At 42.5% G+C, this 23,518-nt stretch overlaps 1 protein-coding gene across 2 annotated transcripts in view; it reads right to left on the reverse strand.

Annotated features, from left to right (window-relative positions):
• The window catches only part of CHN1 (chimerin 1), a 103,796-nt gene that overhangs the window by 72,269 nt on the left and 8,009 nt on the right, over window positions 1-23,518 (reverse strand). For both annotated transcript variants that reach the window (XM_083411293.1, XM_083411294.1), the window contains exons 2-3: window positions 5,374-5,412; window positions 3,052-3,107 (exon numbers count right to left, since the gene is read on the reverse strand). In XM_083411293.1, coding sequence (XP_083267419.1) covers window positions 3,052-3,107; window positions 5,374-5,412 — 95 coding nt within the window. The remainder of the gene's footprint in view (window positions 1-3,051; window positions 3,108-5,373; window positions 5,413-23,518) is intronic.

The following is a 23,518-nucleotide window of genomic DNA, read 5'->3' on the forward strand; positions in this document are numbered from 1 at the left end:
AGAACCATGCAAAAGCAATAAAATTGCTTTTTAATTGGACGCGAGATTGCTATGCCCCTTACTACTGTTGCTACTGAAAGAAAAGTTAATGAAATGCTTTTAAAAGGTTAGGAAAGTATGCGGCACATATATGTGGAACGGATTTGCTATGTTATGCAGCAATATGCAGTAGGTTGTCTGCGTGTCTTTTCAGGAGCTACGTCTGTGTCTGTGTAATGCCCATCAGAACATCAGCCATAATGCTAAGCGATTGGGCCTCATTTGGAGAAGAAGGAAAGACCAGGGTTCAGTCCCCTTGATGTTCTTGCTGATGAACTGATTAGAGCTATTGCCGTTGACTGGTGCTATTGCTGATTTTATGATACGTTTTTCCGGGGAAGATTTCGAAGTGCATACAGCTTTGGCAAGGATAGGAAACCTGTGGCCATACAGATGATGCTTGACTCTCATGAAACCAACTGGGCTGCTCCGATGAAGTGAAATGTCTGTTAAGAGCGCTACTAAAATCCCAATGTCAGACAACGCAAAGGGAACTGTGTTGTACACGTTTGCAGCCGTGCAAGAGAAAATTCTTACCAGGGCACTCATTAATAGGCTAGAAAGCAAAACCTTAATTTATCCTGATCACTACTTATCTTCATGAACAGGAATCAGCATTAGCTAGATAAATAATTAAAATGCCTGCCAAATCAATATTGGCAGAAACTGTAGTTTTCTTTGAAAACGTGGACCACTTCACGGCCATTGGAGCTTTATTTTTTTTCCATCCTAGAGCTTTACAGCACATTTGGAAGAATTGCAACTGGCATATGAAAGAGAACAGCACAAAGAAACTCCTATTTAATTCAGTAAATTAATCCTGTTTGTGATCTAAGCGGTATAAGCTATTAAGGCCATGACAGTACTGTGCTCCCCTGTATTTAAGGCTATGTCAAAATGACAAACACATTTCGAAGATTAATTTCCTCTCCCCTTGGGTACATGATGAAAGTGTTGCAATAAAATTTAAAACTTTAATCATTTTCAGCGCCTATTTAGCATGAATGGTGTTTTGTGGCTGCATTATAACAAGTCAAATTTCACGCCGTAGCATATTAAAAATTGAAATTGATGTTGTGCTGTGATCCAGCAGAGCTGGCTGAGGAACAGATAAAACGGTTTGCCTAAAAACATAAAAAGGCTCCTGACGTGGTGATTGGAGCTACCAGGTTTGTAACCTTGAATAGGTGGGCAAGTTCAGCTTTGTCCAGTAAGTTGAGAGAGAAATCCAGACCAACATATTCTCCCTCTGCCAAAGAGATTAGACAGCACTGATCATGTCTACTGAAGGCAACCAGGGGAGAGATCTGGACTCAGCGAACAAGAAATCAGGGCTGCCGGGGCTGAAAGCAGCATGTTTATCATCCACTGCACACCCTGATGTACAATGAGAACTAGTCCCTGAGGATGATCCAAGCATGAAACCCTGTGTATGTGCATGGCTCACTTTTGCAGGACACATTTTGGTCATCAGATAGTGCCCCAATGTCTGGGAAGGAAGGTCTGATTGACAAATGGTTGACAACTGGTTGGTTTGCTTGCTGGTTTTTATCCAGTGAGTCCTGCACTCGTTTTCCCTCTCCCTTTCTCTCTCTCCTTTCACCCCTTACACACAATTAATTAATGGCTATCAAGCAAAAAAAATCCAGCAAATCAGAAATAAGTGCCTGATGTAACAAGATGGGCAGGTCAAGGGTGGTCAGGCATGATGATGCAAATCATAACAATGACCATTTTTAGTTTAACTGCACAGTGCTATTTTTATAGAAAAAGAGATGCTAGAGCTCACCATGAATTTCTCCCTTGTCGTCTTAGAATGGCAATGGCGCCCACCTGAGCGGTGCCAGAGCTGAGCGCCGGCTGGAAAAAAAGCCATAGGATCTTAAAAAAAGCAGAGACATCACCCTGCCGACAAAGGTCCGTATAGTTAAAGCTATGGTTTTCCCAGTAGTGATGTATGGAAGTGAGAGCTGGACCATAAAGAAGGCTGATTGCCGAAGAATCTATGCTTTTGAATTATGGTGCTGGAGGAGACTCTTGAGAGTCCCATGGACTGCAAGAAGATTAAACCTATCCATTCTGAAGGAAATCAGCCCTGAGTGCTCACTGGAATGAGAGATCCAATAATTTGGCCACCTCATGAGAAGAGAAGACTCCCTGGAAAAGACCCTGATGTTAGGAAAGATGGAGGGCACAAGGAGAAGGGGACGACAGAGAACGAGATGGTTGGACAGTGTTCTTGAAGCTACCAGCATGAGTTTGACCAAACTGCGGGAGGCAGTGGAAGACAGGAGTGCCTGGCGTGCTCTGGTCCATGGGGTCACGAAGAGTCGGACACGACTAAATGACTAAACAACAACAACAACATAGGACTGCCCTCACCCTAAGTGCAAATGAGGACTAAAAAAAAACAGGAATAGTACCAGCTGAGCAGAGGTGATTCTCATGGGTATCATGGCAGAGGAAGAACGATTTAACCTTCCCCTCCCTGCATGCTGTGGTCCCAGTTGAAAAATGACTTCCTGCTCTTTTCTTGGTATTAAATCTTTCAGAAAACAGAGACATGGTTGCTAATGATGTATGGAGAATCACACCTAGTATGGTCTCTAAGAGGGCTGCAATAAGGGCCCTGTGCTTTTATATAGTAATTGGAATATTAACAGCATGATTTCCTAGCCATGTTCAGGCAGAAAACTGCCTACAAGCCTGGCTCAAAGGAAACCAGCTAAAGCTGCCATCATGTAGTGGTGAGACTGGGAAAGAGGGACTAAGGGTAATTGGCTTATAAATAATAATAATAATAATAATAATAATAATAATAATAATAATAAGGGTTAGGAACATTGTGGGAAATTAAAACAGTGGCCACAGGGAATATATATTCAAGGAGGTCCAGCGAAGGCAGTGGTGGGCTGTGCCTGGTCGTGGAGGTTTGCCAGAACTAAACTAAGCAACAATATTCAGTATTTTTAAAAAGCCTTCAATTACATTTAGCTTTCACAGTAAACCCACCTCAGATGTGCAGGTAATCCTTCTAGGGTGGGGAGCTTCTTGTTGCAACTGATACACTAGGAAAAGGCAGAGGAAAAATGCATTTCATTTTTATGCTTAAGACTGCAAGGAGGTAAACACTTTAGCATTTCTGTTTGTTGGTATTAATGAAATAGCCATTTTTGTCATTCGGGGATCTGTCTGCGCCAACGGTCAGTCGGTTCCTTTGTATGCCACATTGACTATGTTCGAAGCGGCATTCAATACATGGGAAACTAAAAGTATACAATATACCAACTACATGTCAGCAGTAGCTAAACAGCAACGTGGTAAACTGGAGGCAGATTTTCATCCATGGAAGACTTTTGATCCAAGGGAGGGATTCTGCTGGCAAAGGGAGGGGCGAGGCAACCTTTGCCGATTTCCTCCTCCCACTCCAGCCACCTGTTATCGCCTCCCACCTCATTCCCCAAGACTGGTTGCAATGATATTCGAGTTGATCCAGACCACAACATGATTGAGGAGGAGGGAGGCAGAAGTTAAAACCATGGCTTAGCTCTGTTATGCTGAAAGCTGTTTCAGATATCCTGTCCTGGACACTATAGGTTAGCAACCAACAACTCTCTTTGGCTTCTCAAGAAAAGGTAACCGAGCACATTGGAAACATTCAACAGAATTGCATATTTTGGTTGAACCATAAAGAAAAAAAGGACAAAAGCTTCACTTTCCTTGCAAAAGGTTATTTTGCAGCGATTTATTATTGTTATTTGCAACGGGAGACAACACACATGCATTTCACGGTGACAAGTTGCTGGATGTATGGTTGTTGTGATTAACGATGTTTAATATAAGCGACACAATGAGTGCCAATTTTATCCTTTAATCATCAGCTTGAAGACAAAAAGCCTGCTTCGAGTCACTTTGTGTGTTAATGGTTTTATATTAAGTGACTGGCTTGGCATATGACAAGTGACTGATGTAATAAGTTATGACTCGAAAGCTGCACTGTGGGACACTTAAAAGGCTCTGGAGCAGACAAAGGTTCTGACAATAGTGATTATGCGGCAGCAGCTGTGGGGCAGGGGACTCTTAAAGGTACTACGGTTCCTTCGAGGCTCTGAAGTCAAAGCCTGGGCACAAATGAAATGAAATGAAGGCTGACATTAATTTCAATACAGAACAGATTTAAATCATGGTGGGACACTGAACATGAAACGCTGATAATGACAGATAAGTCCTGTTGGTCCAGCTACTCAGTAGCAGGGACAGAAGCCCTAGAGTAAAAACACATTACAGATATTATATCACCACAAGAACCTCCTAATTCTCTCTCTCTCCATATATATATATGTGTGTGTGTGAGAGAGAGAGAGAGAGAGAGAGAGAGAGAGAGAGAATGAGAGATACTGAGAACTACAATATTTACTTGAGTCTAATGCACTATCGAATCTAATGCGCACCTCAATTTTCAGAACCTTGAAACCAAAAAAAGGTATTCGCTGGCAAATGTAAACACAACATCAAGTCTAATTCACACCTTCATTTTTGCAATTTGGCCGCAAAAAGTGTGCATTAGATTCGAATATATACGGTAATATGGTGCTATCTCTTGTTTCAACTTTGGGTCTTAAAGGAATACACAAACAAACACTAGGCACACAGAATTCTAGCAACAAATAAAGCCAACTTTCCTATCGTAAGCCTGGGATTGTGAAAGGTGATTGTCCAATCCAGCATCTTTTCAGGATCTAGGTTTGTGGTGGTTTTTGTCTTCCTCCGCTTACTTTCTGATGCACACAGAAATTTATGTGTAGATTTAAAACGGAGAGCAAACACTTTAATGAAGTTTCCCCCAACTTCTAAATCAGACACCTGGTCAGAAGCAGATTCGGGGATTTTTCTAAAGGGCTTTTCTCATCCTCAGCAAGAGAGCAGATCCGAAGTGCAATATCATGAAATCCTCTCATTTCCAAAATGTCATAGATAGCAGCTAAATTTGAAGTATACCAAATTTTAAAAAAGAAAAAATATCCCCTGGTTCAAGTGGTTTTAATAGAAAGAAATAGACCAACAAAATCTGTAACATCCATTGATCTTCTTGGTACAATAAGGTTCAGAACCAGTATCCTAACAATATACTTTCATTCATAGAGTTTCATTCATAGAACTGTAGAGTTGGAAGGGACCCTGAGAATCATCAATTTCAAGCCCCTCGGTTTCAGATGCTGCAGAGGGATTCTGAGTACACCATGTTTATAAATTTCAAGGCTTACAATTTTCACCATTTAAAAAATATTAACAGTACCAGGGGTAGGGACAAAAGTAACAGAATCAACTACTTACGATAAGATTTCCAAACTGGTGGCCTGTATTCATCAGTATCTGAAAGAATAACAATACTCATTAGTACCCCAGTAGAAGATACTTGAGATAATTTTTTTTTTAATTGAGAGGTTTCAAATTAACAGCATTATTTGGTTCCATTCAACCCAGCATAGGCAATCTCTGGGCCTCAGGTCTACTTAGACCTGCCAACCCTCATTATTTTGGCCTGTGGTGCTGGTTTGGCCATGCCACATTACCAGCTGGTCAACAGAACCATGAAAACCCCATGCCAGTGTGATATAGAGAGCCAGTGTGGTGTGGAATAGAGAGCCAGTGTGGTGTGGAATAGAGAGCCAGTGTGGTGTAGTGGTTAAGAGCGGTAGACTCGTAATCTGGTGAACCGGGTTTGCTTCCCCGCTCCTCCACATGCAGCTGCTGGGTGACCTTGGGCTAGTCATGCTTCTGTGAAGTCTCTCAGCCCCACTCACCTCACAGAGTGTTTGTTGTGGGGGAGGAAGGGATAGGAGATTGTTAGCCGCTTTGAGACATCTTTGGGTAGTGATAAAGCGGGATATCAAATCCAAACTCTTCTCTTCTTCTTCTTCTTCATGCACAGCGCTTTGCAAGGGCTGGCGATCTACCAGTTGCCACAGTTTCCATGCACAACACTATGCAAAAAGGGTTACCTGACATCACTGTGACATCACAGTGGCTCAGTCCATGTGTCAAACTTTTCCTGTGGGGGTGGGTGGGAATGATAAGGATCCCCGCCCCCGGCCAGAGTTCAGCTCCAATTCTATGGCTCTATGACTCCCCACTCAGCCATTCCATTTTTCAAACTGATTATGCATAGACAGACCTTGGGGGGGGGGAGGTTCTTTTTGCCCAAATGTATTCAGTTTAAAGGGACTCCCAAATATAACAGTTAAAAAAAGAAAGAAAACGAAAGACGGAAGATACAATGAGGAAGGTACAACTATGACAACAGCTTGAAGCAAAATGTTCTTGTTCAATTCTTGGTTGCAAATGAACAAAATGTAAGACAAATTTAAGGTTTCAAACCTATAAAGGAAGCACTGGTAACTTCATTTTAATCAAAGTAGAGATCGTATGTTTAAGACATTGTGTACAGTTGTTTTTCCTGATCAGGATGTGAGCATGCTCTGCTAGAGAACCCCCAAAAGGCATCATTTACAGATGCCTGCAGCTATGGCTGAGCCAAGAGACCCTGGTTCGCCAGAAGCGGCTTAGTCATGCTGGCCACATGACCCAGAAGCTGTACGCCGGCTCCCTCGGCCAGTAAAGCGAAATGAGCGCCCCAACCCCAGAGTCGGTCACGACTGGACCTAATGGTCAGGGGTCCCTTTACCTTTTAAAGTCACATGACCCATGACAAACACTCACCACTTCTTACTTTCAGAAAGATGGGATTTTGTTCAGATTCTTAAAATATATTTTGCAACTTTCCAGTTATTTATATGATTTCAGTGTGCATTTGTGTTGTGTGCATGCACATTAAGACACCTTAAATCAGCTAGAAACATAGAACTATAGAGTTGGAAGGGGCCCTGAAAGTCATCTAGTCCAACCCCCTGCTATGCAGGACTCTCAGATAAGCATCGATGGCATTAGCTCAGTTGGTAGAGCATGAGATGCTTGATCTCAGGATTGTGGGTTCGAGTCTCACATTGGGTGAGAGATTCCTATATTGTAGTGTTTCCCAAACTTGGGTCTCCAGCTGTTTTCGGACAACAATTCCCACTGTCCTGACCACTGGTCTTGCCAGCTAGGGACAATGGAAGTTGTAGTCCAAAAACAGCTGGAGACCCAAGTTTGGAAACACTAGTCTAGATGACCCTTGTGGTCCCTTCCAACCCTAGGATTCTGTGACAGATGGTCACCCAACCTCTGCTTAAAAACCTCTGCTTCATTAACCTCCAATGAAGGATAGTCCACCATCTTCCGAGGGAGGGACTAAGATGGATCAATGTTCTGGAAACCAAGCCTTATGAGGAACGGTTGTGGGAGCTGGGTATGTTTGACCTGAGTGGAGATAAGATAGCAATCTTCAGATATCTAAAGGGCTGTCACATGGAAGATGGAGAAAGCTTGTTTTCTCTTGCTTTGGAGGCTAGGACCAGAACCAATGGATTCCAATCACAATGAGATTCCAACTAAACATCAGGAAGAACTTTCTAACAGTAAGAGTGGAATGGACTTCCACAAGAGTTGGTGAACTCTTATTCCTTGAAGATTTTAAAGCATTGGTTGAAGGGCCATCTGTCACGGATGCTTTGGTTGAGATTCCTGCAATGCATGGGGTTGGATAAGATAACCCTCAAAGTATCTTCTAATTCTACAAATTCTATGATTATATGAATTCATACTGTGGGGACAGGGGGGGGCACTGGGAAATGCAGGGGGAGAGGGAATTATCAAATGATACCTCCTCTTGATCTGGCAGTGAGATTCTTCTGCTAGGTCAAAAGTCTTCTGTGGACAGGGGAAAAACCCCCTTCCATCTGCAGATGGTGAAATCTGGATCCATCCAAATGCTTTTCAGTGGGGAACAGTTTGTACTAAGAGTCATCAAGTGAAGTACATTCACATGTGAACTGGCCTTTACTTGGTGAAATTCAAGCAACACTTTAATTAAACTTCTAGAGAAGGCTGCTTTGGCAGTGCTTGAATATTCCTACTTTACTAGCAACATATGCATGGAAATACATTTTACAAGTAAATTATTTAGGTGAGGAACCATGTGTTCAACTGTATAAACAGACAGCAAGACTGCAAATAGCTTTTGGCTGGACTAACAACACTACGGATACATCTTCATTACGAGAAATAAAGATGACTTAAAGGAAAAGACTATTTTTCACCAGAGCCAGAACATCTTGATTAAATCTCAACCAAGAAGCAAGAAAACTTTGCATATAAGCTAATATTTATAATTCGGAGGCTGAAGGAGTGATTTATGCCATGCAGGTGTTCCAAAATGTTTTTGCATTAAAGTACTGCTCTCGTGTTTTTTGTGCAACCTCAACCATCCACGCTGGAGAAAAAAATACCAAAAGTTATCCTATAAACATATTACATCAGTGATAGCTAAGCAGAAGCGTTTTATGGTATTTTTTCTGCGCCTTTTACAGGGTGCTGATATATTATTAACAGATGATTGAAGTTCCACTTCTTCGTTTTCTTTTAAAATGATGACCCTGATGTAATATTCCAAAGCACAGCGACAGCTGGGAGACCACAAGATTGGCACATGAGGCCTCTCTAATGCTGGGACTTTTCGAATGCTAAATGATGGTCTGCAGCACCTAAGTACCATTGCTGGCACGCTGACACTGAAGAAAAGCCCTACTGAGAGGTGTGAGTGTTAAGACAACAATGGAGATAGTAAAAAAGTAAAGAACTTCTGGGAAATGATATATAATGAGATGAAAAAGATGTTGAAATATACAGTGGTACCTCAGGTTAAGTACTTAATTCGTTCCAGAGGTCCATTCTTAACCTGAAACTGTTCTTAACCTGAAGCACCACTTTAGCTAATGGGACCTCCTGCTGCTGCCACACCGCCGGAGCACGATTTCTGTTCTCATCCTGAAGCAAAGTTCTTAACCTGAAGCACTATTTCTGGGTGAGCGGAATCTGTAACCTGAAGCGTATGTAACCTGAAAGCATATGTAACCTGAGGTACCACTGTACATTTTATAAAAAACCAGAAGCATTTTTACTTGGTATTATAGGTCAGGACATTAATAGGCAAGATGTTAAATTGTTTTTATATGCAACAACTGCGGCAAGAGTATTGTTAGCCCAGGAATGGAAACAGGTAGAAATTCCGATGAAAGAAAAATGGCAGACGAAATTAATGGACTATGCAGAATTGGACAAAAAGACAGGAAGGATTCGAAACCTGCGGGACCAGAGATTTACAGAACATTGGAAGAAGTATATGAATTATTTGAAGAGCAACTGTAATCAACAAATTACGCTAGTAGGACTACAAAAAGTTTTGTAAGGAGAAATATACGGAGTGTTACAAAGTAGAAAAAGATAGAGATATTGGTTATGAGTTTGAAATGTAATAGGGAAGATAAGAAATGCATACTGAGAGATTAGATTGGAAAATTTTCAGACAGGATTGATGGAAGTCAAAAATTTGAATAAGATGTAAAAGTATGTTTAATTACTGTTAAAAATGATATGTTAAAAAAAAACCTAATAAAAATTATATTTTTTTTAAAAAAGACAACAATGGAGATAGGGCAATTAGGAACACATGGAGAGGCAGTAGAGTTGCTAAACCCGTGTGATGTAGTGGTTAAGAGTGGTAGACTCGTAATCTGGTGAACCGGGTTCGCTTCCCCGCTCCTCCACTTGCAGCTGCTGGGTGACCTTGGGCCAGTCACACTTCTCTGAAGTCTCTCAGCCTCACTCACCTCACAGAGTGTGAGGGAGGAAGGGAAAGGAGAATGTTAGCCGCTTTGAGACTCCTTTGGGTAGTGATAAAGCGGGATATCAAATCCAAACTCTTCTTCTAAATGGGCAAACAACTGACCAGGTGACCACTAGACCGAATTTATCCTGGTAATTTATTTTTGGCCTCCTGGACTGATTAATCGAAAGAAGAGATAATGGAGAGGAATGCATTTACATATGAACCAAAACAGAATTAAATGAAAGGCAGGAGGATTTCAGGAGATAGGATGCTGTTCTTGGAGGCACACTGTGCATAAAGGCGTCTTGCTTGGCGAATTTGGGACAATCGTTTTCTGCTAAGGATAGCAAAACACTGGCACACAATATGAGCAGCATTTAGAAGACCTTAACTCAATCCATAGCCATTAGGGAGGTTGAATTATATGAAGGGAGGGCTTGGTATTGCAGCCAAATCAGGAAACAAAGGGCTTAATAACATTTTAACAAAATTTAAAGGTCATTTGGTGTTTTCTTCAACTGCACAGAATCGGCAGGGAAACAAAGCAAACTTATGTCCCCACTTTTCCCTTTGTCTAGCACATAAAAAAAGACAAATTAATTTCCACAAGTGACATGGGTTTGCGCAAAATTTGAGAGAGATGTCTTTTGAATAATTTTAAAACAAGGAAGTGTTGGAATGTTCTCTAAGGTTAATGTAAACCTTTGCCTCTTATCTGAATTATTTTCCTTTCCCCTTTAATCTCAGAAGCTGTTTTATGGTTTTGTTAATACAAAATAAAAACCTAATCTCCTTTCACTTAGGATTTTCTAATACATTAAGCACTAGAAATATTCATGCAGTGTTAACAATGGGTTTTAATACATGGCAGAAAAGAAATTAAATATTACGGTCTCAAGGAAGCCATAATTCAGGCCCCTGAAGGCATATACAATAATCTGTATTAGTACAATGGGAATAATTAAAAATAAAACATTATTTTGCAAAGAATTTTCTGTTGGAAGACACCCTGCCACTGATAACTGCAAAAGACAATATATGCAGATTAGTAACTGTTTCCACTATACACCAACATGCAAAATCTTTCAGGACTATATTTTTCAACAGCAACATAGGTTGCATACTGTTAACACAGCCATTATCTTTTAATAATATAGAAAACATCCCTAGATAATTTTATTTCTTTCAGTGTGCAAGTTGGTGAGGTACTATTTTATTATTCTGGAAATCACACTTGCGGACCTTGTAGCAGTGATTTCACACTAAGTCATCCAGTATCGTTAGGTATCTTCTAAGAATTGCAAATATTCCTGTGTAATTTTATTTCTTATTTGGCTGTTAGATATAATAGTCTAATAAACCTCTTTGACAGCTTACACCTTCCTTCTTTAATTATATTATATTGTTATATTAAAGGTAAAGGTACCTCTGCCTGTACGGGCCAGTCTTGACAGACTCTAGGGTTGTGCGCCCATCTCGCTCAAGAGACCGGGGGCCAGCGCTGTCCGGAGACACTTCCGGGTCACGTGGCCAGCGTGACATCGCTGCTCTGGCGAGCCAGAGCTGCACACGGAACGCTGTTTACCTTCCCGCTAGTAAGCGGTCCCTATTTATCTACTTGCACCCTGGAGTGCTTTCGAACTGCTAGGTTGGCAGGCGCTGGGACCGAACAACGGGAGTGCACCCCGCCGCGGGGATTCGAACCGCCGACCTTTCAATTGGCAAGCCCTAGGTGCTGAGGCTTTTACCCACAGCGCCACCCGCGTCCCATTGTTATATCATTATATAGTATCATATATTCTACATATCTATCTATATCTATATATCTATAGGAAAGTTTTTCATCCATCTGTTTTCTATCCATTTGGACACCTCTTGAGATATAGTCACCAAATTTGGCAAAATGGTTTCTGCAACAGAGGAGCAGGTCTTCAGCCATGTTTGTTGGGATACCATTGGATGCCATTTTGAATCAAGATGGCCGACTAAACTTCCCTAAACTGCCAGACTGAGGCACCTCTGAATATATTGTAGATGTCATGCTCCCGCGGGAGGAATCCTGTCAAGAGGAAGACCTGATTGCTCCCGAAGAGGAGAAGACTGTGTCAGTGGGCAGCGAGACAGAACAGAGGGATCCAGGGCCCTCAGGGGTCATGGCACCCCAACATCTTCTGCAAGGCACAAAACTGGAGGCAGAGGGTGAGCCACCATCCAGTCTGGAGCAGGGCCAGTGCCTAAAGCTGCCGAACCCAGTTGCCAGATTTTTAAAAAATAACAATAAACCAAAAACCTGCAAGCCAAGCCTGCCAAGTCTTAAATATATATACATCCAATATAATACCTTTTTGACAGAAACTTTACTTATGAACATGATCAATCATGTAGGATCTCCATCTGTTCATTTACAATATTGCTTTTCTGTCCAGTTGTAAATCTCCTTCCCAAAATCGGCCTTTAGAATTCAACACAGCTCCCGCTCTTCCCGTATTTATCAGCTTTATAAATTAAAGAATTATCCTGAAGGGAAATTAATATGTCATACTCCAGCGGTCATCAACCTTCTGGGATCTGCGGACATGTTTACAAACCACAGAAACTGTTCCGTGCATCACACATGCCGCAGCCAAACACACACTGCAGCATGTTCTTATGGACAGCAAGAGAACACTCCTTTCAAGCCTTGTTTTTCGGCATTGGGAGGGAGGAGTGGGATCCTTCAGGAACCAGCAAAACTGTCTGTGGGCCCCTGCGGGCTCCACATTGGTGACCCCTGCTTTATTATTATAGAGGATTTGTGCCCAAATAAATGAATAATAGTGATATGTTTGTGGGGTTGTTGTTTTGTTTTTGCTTTATTGTGTATTTTCTGTTCCCATTTTGTATTTTGATGTTGTGAACTACCCTGTGATCTTCAGATGACACACGGTATACAGACTCAATAAATAAGAACAAGAGTAAATTCTACTGCGCTCCTTTAGCACCCTTCAAACTAGATCAGAGCTTTCCAAGCTTTTCACATTGGTGACACGCTTTTCAAGCATGCATCATTTCACGACACAGTAAATTGGTTTTACTAGCAAACCGGAGGTTACGCTAACTCCCTTTTCAGCCCCTGGGAGGAACGCAGGGAGTGTTTGTGCAACATACCTGTGCACTGCAGCCAACACACTAACATGTTGTGACACATATATGGAAAGCTCTGAACTAGAGCCGTGGCCAGAGGAGGGCAGCCAAAATGGTCAAAGGCCTGGAAACGATGCCTTATGAGGAACGGCTAAGGGAGCTGGGCATGTTTAGCCTGGAGAAGAGGAGGTTAAGGGGTGATATGATAGCCATGTTCAAATATATAAAAGGATGTCACATGGAGGAGGGAGAAAGGTTGTTTTCTGCTGCTCCAGAGAGGCGGACACGGAGCAATGGATCCAAACTACAAGAAAGAAGATTCCACCTAAACATTAGGAAGAACTTCCTGACAGTAAGAGCTGTTCGACAGTGGAATTTGCTGCCAAGGAGTGTGGTGGAGTCTCCTTCTTTGGAGGTCTTTAAGCAGAGGCTTGACAACCATATGTCAGGAGTGCTCTGATAGTGTTTCCTGCTTGGCAGGGGGTTGGACTCGATGGCCGTTGTGGTCTCTTCCAACTCTATGATTCTATGATTCTAAAAAGAAAACCTGTGTACATCCCATTTATCCTTATCCATCCCTCTCACCCTACTCTCAAGGCAGCGTGAAGCAGAGCCTCATATTGCCTTGGGAGTAGGCCCACCTATTATACCAAAGGGAAGTAGGGAATAGAAGAAACAGATCTGCATCAAAACGGCATGTGCACAGGGGCAAATAAAGAAATGAGTACTATACTGTATTTTTCGCTCTATAAGACGCACTTTTTCCCTCCTAAAAAGTAAGGGGAAATGTGTGTGCGTCTTATGGAGCAAATGCAGGCTGCGCAGCTATCCCTGAAGCCAGGACATTTGAGTCAGAACATTTGAGTCAGAATATTTTTTTTCTTGTTTTCCTCCTCTAAAAACTAGGTGCTTCTTATAGAGCGAAAAATATGGCAATTTAAGCCAAAATACCTCCCCGCCCCTGTTTGTAAAGACATGCTCTGGCAGTTTGAGTATGCAAGACCAAGGCGGTTTCTGCAACACGCTGTCGATGAAAGTGAGGGGCAGATGGGGCTAGTCAACCTGGGAAGGTGGCCCATCCAGGAGAAGGAAAACTCTGGTCCTGAACCTCTGCTGCCTCCGTGGGTTATCTTCGGGAGAAGAAAAGGCTAAGGAGTAAACCATACACAAATCCGGAGCCCCTAAAACATTTGGATGACGCCTTATACACCTCCTTCCAGCAACTGCTGCAGTCAAGCTGGCATCAAAACGTATTGCTTTCCTTCAGACCACATCAGCAGATCTGAGAGGGGGGTCTTGTCGTCTGGGCAGACCAGGACCACCGTACACACTGCCCAGGCTTGCAGCCTGGAGAGGTCACCTAGGTGCTGCTAACACAGCGGTTTGGCTTCACCCCTGGAGAAGCACTCCATTGTCTCTCGAGACAGACAGATGCCCAAAACATCTCACTATAGTGGGGAATACTGTGGCTAGTTAACTTGTAAGTTGGTGGTTTTGTATTTAAAAAGCTCTAGCTAATAGCTCCTCCTTACCAAATAATATGTTAAATTTATGGATAGGTACCTATAAGGGGTGCGGGTGGCACTGTGGGTTAAACCACAGAGCCTAGTACTTGCCGATCAAAAGGTCGGCACTTCGAATCCCCGCGACAGGGTGAGCTCCCGTTGCTCGGTCCCTGCTTCTGCCAACCTAGCAGTTCGGAAGCATGTCAAAGTGCAAGTAGATAAATAGGTACCGCTCCGGTGGGAAGGTAAACGGCGTTTCCGTGTGCTGCTTTGGTTCGCCAGAAGTGGCTTAGTCCTGCTGGCCACATGAAGCTGTACGCCGGCTCCCTCGGCCAATAAAGCGAGATGAGCACCGCAACCCGAGTCGGTCACGACTGGACCTAATGGTCAGGGGTCCCTTTACCTTTACCTAACAGCAAATGACCAGGGTCACCTCCTTTGTTGATGTTTACATTTAGCCCCCATTCTCATAATCTTGTGCATCTCATGTAAACTTTTTTTCACTCCTAAAAGTGACTTTTTAGAGCACAATAATTCATCTGTTTTGAATAAAGCATTTCTGGTGAAGATTCTTTAGGTTTAGAAGATGGAAAGCGCCATCTTGTGGCAATTTAAATCTATAGCTATATTCATATTATGGTCTTCAACTAAATCACCATCGCTTTATTTGGATATAAAAGCAAACCTTCCAAGCTTAAGGGGGGTTGAGCCTTAGGTATGCAAGCTATTTCTCCCTTCTGCTACAAGAGGGAGGAGTTTGAAAGACTCTTAATGTAGGTTTTGGAGCAAACTAGAATTTCAAACCATGGTTCAGGGTCCTGGTTTGCAAAAATCCATATTTTGCTCACTCTTAACATTCTTTATTCACTTCTTTTTCTATCTTCTCATGTTGTTCTCTACGCTGTAATTATTTTAATTTTGTTCTTTTAATGTTTCTAAATTTGCATAACAACCAGATTTGTATCACAGCATACAAACCTACAATAAACAAGAAACAGAGACCACTTACAAATAATCATAAAATGACAATAATCAAATAGTCAATGAATAAAACAGTTATTTAACAATATGCCACAATAATGTATACATTATTATGAAACTTACGAAAGGTATAATGTAAAAATCAACAGATAAAATAAAACTATAGGATAATAAAGTAAGGTCCATGAATCAAGCATCTTCTGTCAATCAATAAACCCCCTTCCTATTTTACTAAGAAAGAATAGGGGAGGCAATTAGGTATACATATGATTCTTTAACTCAAGCTAGTTGACCAAATATTGGTTGAATGTTTTTATTTGAGTTATTGGCTGCTCTTTAGCAAACACACACAGAGTGGCTTACAATAAAACAGCAAAACAGTTAAAACAATGTCATAAATATATCAAAATAAAAGAAACACTGAAAAGAAAAAGATATGTTTGCTATTTTATGCTACCCATAAAAATATTAAATAGAAGCTGTAGCGAAACAAAAAACTTTTAAAAACTTATCTGAACTACGTATTTTATGTAGGAGGTTAGCCTGAAAATGGCCACTTAAGTGCTACTGCCTATTAGATTAACAAGGATTTGAACCTGGGTTGCAAGAGTCCCAGGCTGACAGCCTGCTCATTTAGCAGTGGCCACTTTGCCCTTTTGGAAAGCCCCACAGTTATAGCAGGTAGCCAGTAGGAAAATTTTTGCCATGCTGTTCAGTCTGCTCCCTCTGACCACTGCAGGACTAGAATCATAGAATCATAGAGTTGCAAGAGACCACAAGGGCCATCGAGTCCAACCCCCTGCCAAGCAGGAAACACCATCAGAGCACTCCTGACATATGGTTGTCAAGCCTCTGCTTAAAGACCTCCAAAGAAGGAGACTCCACCACACTCCTTGGCAGCAAATTCCACTGTCAAACAGCTCTTACTGTCAGGAAGTTCTTCCTAATGATTAGGTGGAATCTTCTTTCTTGTAGTTTGGATCCATTGCTCCGTGTCCGCTTCTCTGGAGCAGCAGAAAACAACCTTTCTCCCTCCTCTATGTGACATCCTTTTATATATTTGAACATGGCTATCATATCACCCCTTAACCTCCTCTTCTCCAGGCTAAACATGCCCAGCTCCCTTAGCCGTTCCTCATAAGGCATCGTTTCCAGGCCTTTGACCATTTTGGTTACCCTCCTCTGGACACGTTCTAGTTTGTCAGTGTCCTTCTTGAACTGTGGTGCCCAGAACTGGACACAGTACTCCAGGTGAGGTCTGACCAGAGAGGAATACAGTGGCACTTTTACTTCCCTTGATCTAGATGCTATACTCCTATTGGAAGCAAGGAAGACTAGGAAGCAAGCTGTCCTCACTCTGGCCTGTTACCTACTGTATAGAATGTAGTTGTGCAAGTGTCTAATTGAAAGACATTCTTGGTTATCATTAGAGTCCTCCCTAATCCATATCCTATGTTTATTTGTTTCAATACCTTTTTTTAATTTAAAAAAACAAAACAATAAAGAAAGTCTTTTTATAAAATGAATAGATGTAGTTGACAGTTCAAGTTGTATCCTTAAACAAAAGTAAGGAAAGCTGTCCTCCAATTCTCACTGCTCCATGCATGGGCATAGCCAAGGGGGGGGGACAGGGGGACAGCCCCCCTAAATCCTCAAAAAGCATCGAAAAACATTAAAAATACTCAATTAACTGAGGTTCTGCCCCCCTTAGCAGAAGCCTGCCCCCTAATATCCTCATTTTGAGTAGATTTTTAGCCATGATCTCCCCCAAAAAACCTCAACTTTTTTTTGAGGGGGGGGGGTCCCTAACAAAAATCCTGGCTATGCCCATGGCTCCATGTATCAAAACTTTCATCATGTAATTATTATGTAGACTTCCAAACAACTACTTCTTTTTGGAAGCTACACTTTGCCCTTCCCAGGGGTGAATAATACATCTAGGCAAATTTGTGCAGAAGAGGCAAAGCAAAGTGTCCCCTCACCACCTACACCAAAGTATTCCTTACCTGTCTGCTATGTATTAAAGGAGTATTATTCACTCACTTTTTCATGGGACATCTATGTGACACTGTCATCCAATCATCATCATCCCATATTTTTCCCCTGTGCTTCCCTCGAACAGAAAACCCATTTTTTAAAAAGAAGAAGAAGAAGAAGAAGAAGAAGAGATCAATAGTATAATCTCTGAAAGACACAGGTGGTTCTTGGTGCAACTCTTCCATCTTTTACTAGAGACACAGTTTTGATGTGCACAGTAACAAACCGGGCAGGTGAACCTATAGGTACTCAGCTCATGCTCACTATCACCTTTCACCCTGGCATCATTTTGACATCCCATTTACTCTAATCCAACTTAATTGGCACCAAAATATTAAAACAGATATGAAATAATGATCAACTGACAAACAAAAACTTTTAAAAAATTCTTTAATGTGCTTCCAAGTAAGAGCCATTTTAGCAACCTTCCCCTGCACCACCAATTAAAACACGTTCACTTTATTTTAAAACGATTTTTTGCAAGCCATTAAAGTGAACATATTTTCCCATCTATAACACCCCCCCATGTATAAGATGCCCCCTATTTTGGGGAACTCAGATTTAAGAAAGTGGGGGGGGGGGGGGAGATGTCATGTATAAGATGCCCCCTAATTTTTGACATTATTTTTAAGGAAAAAACCCTAGTCTTATACACAGAAAAATACGGTATCACACTGAAATAAGTGCCACACACGAAGTATGTAATTTGATTTTAAAACGTATCAGAAAAAGCCCCCACCCTCTTTAAATAGCTGCTCGTGTTAATTGTTCTTCATCCTTTACCCAACCGCATGGTCACATCACGCCCAGTGGTGTGGACGGAATATAACAGGACGTGCACACATAAAAAGCACAGTATCCCCAGTAGTGTGGAAAGTCAATAGCAATTCTGCTTATATAGCAAAAAAGCAAAGCATGGACTGGGGGAGGAGGGGGATGGGAAGCCCAAGTGGAAACAGCCTTGTAGAAGCACCACACAAAGGTTAAAGTGGAAAGGACTCTATAGTCCCCAGAAGAATGGAGCCATTGTTCGTGTTGCATCACTACTAGTCATACCTCGGGTTGAAGTAGCTTCGGGTTGAGCATTTTTGGGTTGCGCTCCGTGGCAAACCGGAAGTAACAGAGCGTGTTTCTTCTATGTTTCGCCGCTCGCGCATGCGCAGATGGTCAAAATGCCGTGGGTTGCGTTCGCTTCAGGATGCGAACGGGGCTCCGGAACGGATCCTGTTCGCATCCAGAGGTACCACTGTATTAGAGAGTGATGTATTAAGAGACAGGAGCTGATTTTTAGGTACTCCAATATAATATTTATATAGGAAGGCTGAAGTCTAATCTCTCAGTCTAAATCTTCTGGACTGGTCCATACTTTAAATTCTTCCACTTGATTCTCATTTCAGTGAAGCGTGTTCTGTTGCCATGGGCTGTTGAAGCACAGGGCTATCTAACTTTCTCCAACGCCACACTGGGAACCAAGTCTTAAAGAGGCAGCCCCAGAACATGCGCTCATTAGCGCGGTCAAGTCTGAGTGCGCCGTGGCAGCTACTTCCTTAGCCTTCGAGTAATAAAGTATAAGACTGCAATTGTTTCAATAGCTGCCCCCCTCCCCTGGCTACGTTAGAAAACAAGCAAGCCAATTTCAAATAATGGGATTATACAAAGTAGCCTTACTATGTGCTGCGTTCCCAAGGTCAAATGGAAAAGGAAAGCTCATTTAACGCAGCAAGCATGTTGGAACCTTCTGGTGTGATGGAATCCTAATGGCATTTTTTTTCTCAGGAATTCCCATTAAAAGCTTTATAAAAACTATCGCAAAATACCTCTCTGGAATTTATGGTTCGGCACACATGGGCTAGTTTGCCTACGGCATCTCCATATTTAAAGCAGACATCGCACAAGCACTTTATTATCCCCCCTCTTTTTTGTTTTTCAACGGCACAGCCCCCCTCCCCACCCCGGCTTCCTAATGCTGAGGCACCTGGTAGCTCCCCAAAGGCGACATGCCTCTCATGTGCTCAACACTGTCACAGTGTATTGCGTGGGGAATGGTGAGTTTTAAGAGGCAAGATTTTTAAAATGCAGGAGATCCCTGGGGCGAAAGAAGGACTGAAACCTTGGGAAGCAACAAAACCCCCCTGGGATGTATAGAAACTTCCTTCATGTAGCAATCCCCAGGACAATTACTTCTGGGTTTTGCTGCTCGCGCAAGCGCAGACGGTCAAAATGACGTCACGCACATGCACAGAAACGGCGAATTGCGACGGTCAAAATGACGTCACGCACATGTGCAGAAATGGTGAATTGTGACGGTCAAAATGACGTCACGCACATGCGCAGAAACAGCGAATTGTGATGGTCAAAATGACGTCACGCACATGTGCAGAAATGGTGAATCGCGACCCACACACACGCACGGACGCAGGTTGTGTTCGCTTCTGGATGCGAACGGGGCTCCGGAACAGATCCCGTTCGCATCCAGAGGTACCACTGTACTTCAAATCTTGCTCGCAATTACATGCAATTATAGTAGTTCTTTAGATATTCTTCAAAAGGTTTCCAATTCTCAAAGAATGGTTCGTCATTCTGATCTCTAATTTTTTTTGCTGTTAGCTTTGCCAGTTTTGCATTCTCCATCCTTTTACTAAGCCATTATTAAATGGCTTCATTGGCACCTCAAGCTCTCCAGGGTTTCAACTAGGAGTCTTTCCCAGCCTTACCCAGAGGTGCCAGTCATTGAGTCTGTGACTTCCTGTGTGCAAAGTATGGACTACATCATTAAGCTATGGCATTTCCCTGTTATCATGTTTCTGGCATTTAGGGGTACAGTGGTACCTCGCAAGACGAATGCCTCGCAAGACGAAAAACTCGCAAGACGAAAGAGTTTTTTGTTTTTTGAGTTGCTTCGCAAGACGAATTTCCCTATGGGCTTGCTTGGCAAGACGAAAACGTCTTGCGCCTTTTTCTTAAAACCGTCAGTGCATTCCTATGGGAAACCGTCAGTGCATTCCTATGGGAAACCGTCAATGCATTTCCTATGGGAAACCGTGCTTCGCAAGACGAAAAATTCACAAGATGAAAAAACTCGCAGAACGAATTAATTTAGTCTTGCGAGGCACCACTGTATACATGCAGCGCCCCATCTAGTTCAGTTAAATCATACAGGGGTATTTTCTACTACAAAAAGCAGTACACCCACTGAAAGGCAAATGGTGTTCATTTCAAAAACAAAAATGTAGCACTTGGCTCTTACACAGCCTTTAAAAATTACACACAGCGCAATATTCAGGAGATGCGTACCCAACAGATGCATTTGATACAAATGTTCTGCTTGCCCACCAGTCAAGGCTGCCGGCTACTTTCTCCATTCACTGTAGATTCACTGGCCACAAGGTGGAGCAGCTGCACAACAAATTTCACTATTATGCTGAGAACCAGTAAAAATTATGCAATGATTTTTGGGAAGTTAATTTATTTTAATTGTTATTGGTTTCAAAAGCTTTGCAGCCAGGAGTGTATTTTGCAAGAAATAAATGCCTATTTCTCATTAGATAGGGTTTTGAGACAGCTTTATTTCTAGATTCCTGAAGATACAGGATTTTAAGGCTGGAACTCTGAAATAGAAGTATGTTCTTAACAAAGGTGTTTTGCTACAGAAGACTGTACGGTTGTACCTTAGAAGTTGAACAAAATCGACTTCCAAAACTTTCAGAAACCAAAGTGCAGCTTCTGATTGGCTGCAGGAAGCTCCTGCAGTCAATCAGAAGCCGTGGAAGCCCTGTCAGACGTTCAGGTTCCAAAGAACGTTTGCAAATGTTCCAGGTTTGCGGCGTTCAGGAGCCAAGGTACGACTGCACTGCCCTATAACTGGCGGTTTCAGATGCTAATTCCACCACGTGCCAGTCCTCAGCCTATCTGCATCCTTCATTCACGCCTGGAGGATGTCAAGATGCATGCTGGATGAAGCAGCTTCTGGAAGTCTGATTTCGTCCACTGCAGGGTGGAAGTGGTAATGGGACATGCACAAAGTAGGTGCATTTGAGTTTTGTTTTTATATTTTCCCAACCCTGCATAAAACTTGATATACTTAAAAGTTTTGTGGAATGGGACAGACTCTACAAACAGGGTCCACATTGTGGACAGCCTTTTCTGTTGTATGTATTGCAGCCTGTCATACAATTAACTTTCCCCTCCACCGTTTCTGCAGCTCTGAACATACAGCTGGTGAGCTTAAGGGTTACAAGACACCTGTTCGCAACACTAAATCACTGCATTTAAGGCCATGACTTTTTTAAAAAGAGTCCCCCCCCCCACCTTTCTATGGAGCTGCTAATGCAAATGGACTCAACCTATACATCTGCTTGCAATATCTAAAATGCTAATGGACTCAGCATTTAGCGGAACCCAGAGGTTAAATTTTAGGGGGAACGTCTTTGAAATGGGGAGATAGCCTCCTGGAGGCAAAATGGAACAGAGAACAGGAAGGAAGGGGAAGGGTTAATGATTCTCTCCCTGCTCTCAAGCACCTTCTCCAGAAGCAACTTTTTTGTCATCAAAAAGATCTGTTGGGCTACAGTTCCATACAGCTGGCCTCTCCAATTCCAACAAAGCCTTAGCCTGAAAAGTTCATCCTAAGCTATTTGTGTCATATTGCTCCCTTAAAAAGAAAAAAGAAAAAGCACCCATCTGGACCAATAAGATCCTAAGTTGGTTACCAGATTCAATCCAAACTCTTCACTGATTCTGAAACTGCTCTTTGCTTTGAGTGAACATTCCCAATCCTATCAATGCAAATAGCATTTCCCCACTCAGGGTTGCAACAGGTGACAAAATGGCTAAAGGCCCCTTGTCTGATGGGAGCCTGAAATTTATCAGCAAGCTCCTCTCCAGCCAGTTGCATTTACGTTTTTTTAAACCCTGCACATTAAATGCTACACATTTAATTTGCTCCTGCATTATATAAAAGGAATTAACCAAGGGAGCAAAAAGGGCATTTCTGGAATATGTCAAGTCATTCAGCCCAATGTGCAGTTTTCGTCTTCCTTTGCCACTTTAAGGCTGAATCTCTTGTGGGTTAGAACTGTGGCTACACAAAAACATTCTGGCCCAGAGAAGCCAACACAGACTCTTCCTTTGGAAATCACAAAAGCCAGTTGTGATTTAAGGATGTGGCTTCTTTAGCAAGCTGTGACCACAGCAGTTTGATTCACAAGGAGGCTTTCTGGTTGTGCACATGTTTACAATTCCTCAGACCTTAAGAAAGCTGACACAGTGTCTGCGGCCAATAGGTTAACCCAGAATGATGAGCACCGAATGCTTCAGTTTACTCTTCCAAGGGAGGATGGATGAAGTAGCCAGAGGAAGGGCCAAAGATGACCTGTCTCTTTAAATGTGGGTCTGGCAATAATATCATGCACAAAAGTGGGAAACGTGGGGTCTACACTACCATCCAACACAGAAGAAGAAGAAGAAGAAGAAGAAGAAGAAGAAGAAGAGGAGGAGGAGGAGGAGTTTGGATTTGATATCCCGCTTTATCACTACCCGAAGGAGTCTCAAAGCGGCTAACATTCTCCTTTCCCTTCCTCCCCCACAACAAACACTCTGTGAGGAGAGTGGGCTGAGCGACTTCAGAGAAGTGTGACTGGCCCAAGGTCACCCAGCAGCTGCATGTGGAGGAGCGGAGACACGAACCCGGTTCCCCAGATTACGAGACTACCGCTCTTAACCACTACACCACACTGGCTCTCATTCTTCTACCAGCAGGCTTGATTCTAGTGTCAGACCCCTGGGTAAGGGAAGTTGACTTCTGGGGACAGATTGCAGAGAAAACTGTAGGCAATGAGAGATTAGCATGTGCTCCAATATTCTTAGCACTGTCTTATCCTGACCTCAGCAACTGTGTTTACTACTTTCCCCAAGGCACCAAATTGATCAAGCAAGTACTGAAATTTGTCATCATCGGGTATGAACCTCAGCCTCAGGATACTCAAATTATTTTATCTGCTGAAACCAATTTACCAGCTAACAGGTCCATTTTGTTTCCTGAGTTTCCAAGCAGGCTTCCTCTTCAATT

The sequence above is a fragment of the Podarcis tiliguerta genome (genome assembly GCF_965153285.1).
Source record: "Podarcis tiliguerta genome assembly, chromosome: 1".
Lineage (NCBI taxonomy): Eukaryota > Metazoa > Chordata > Lepidosauria > Squamata > Lacertidae > Podarcis > Podarcis tiliguerta.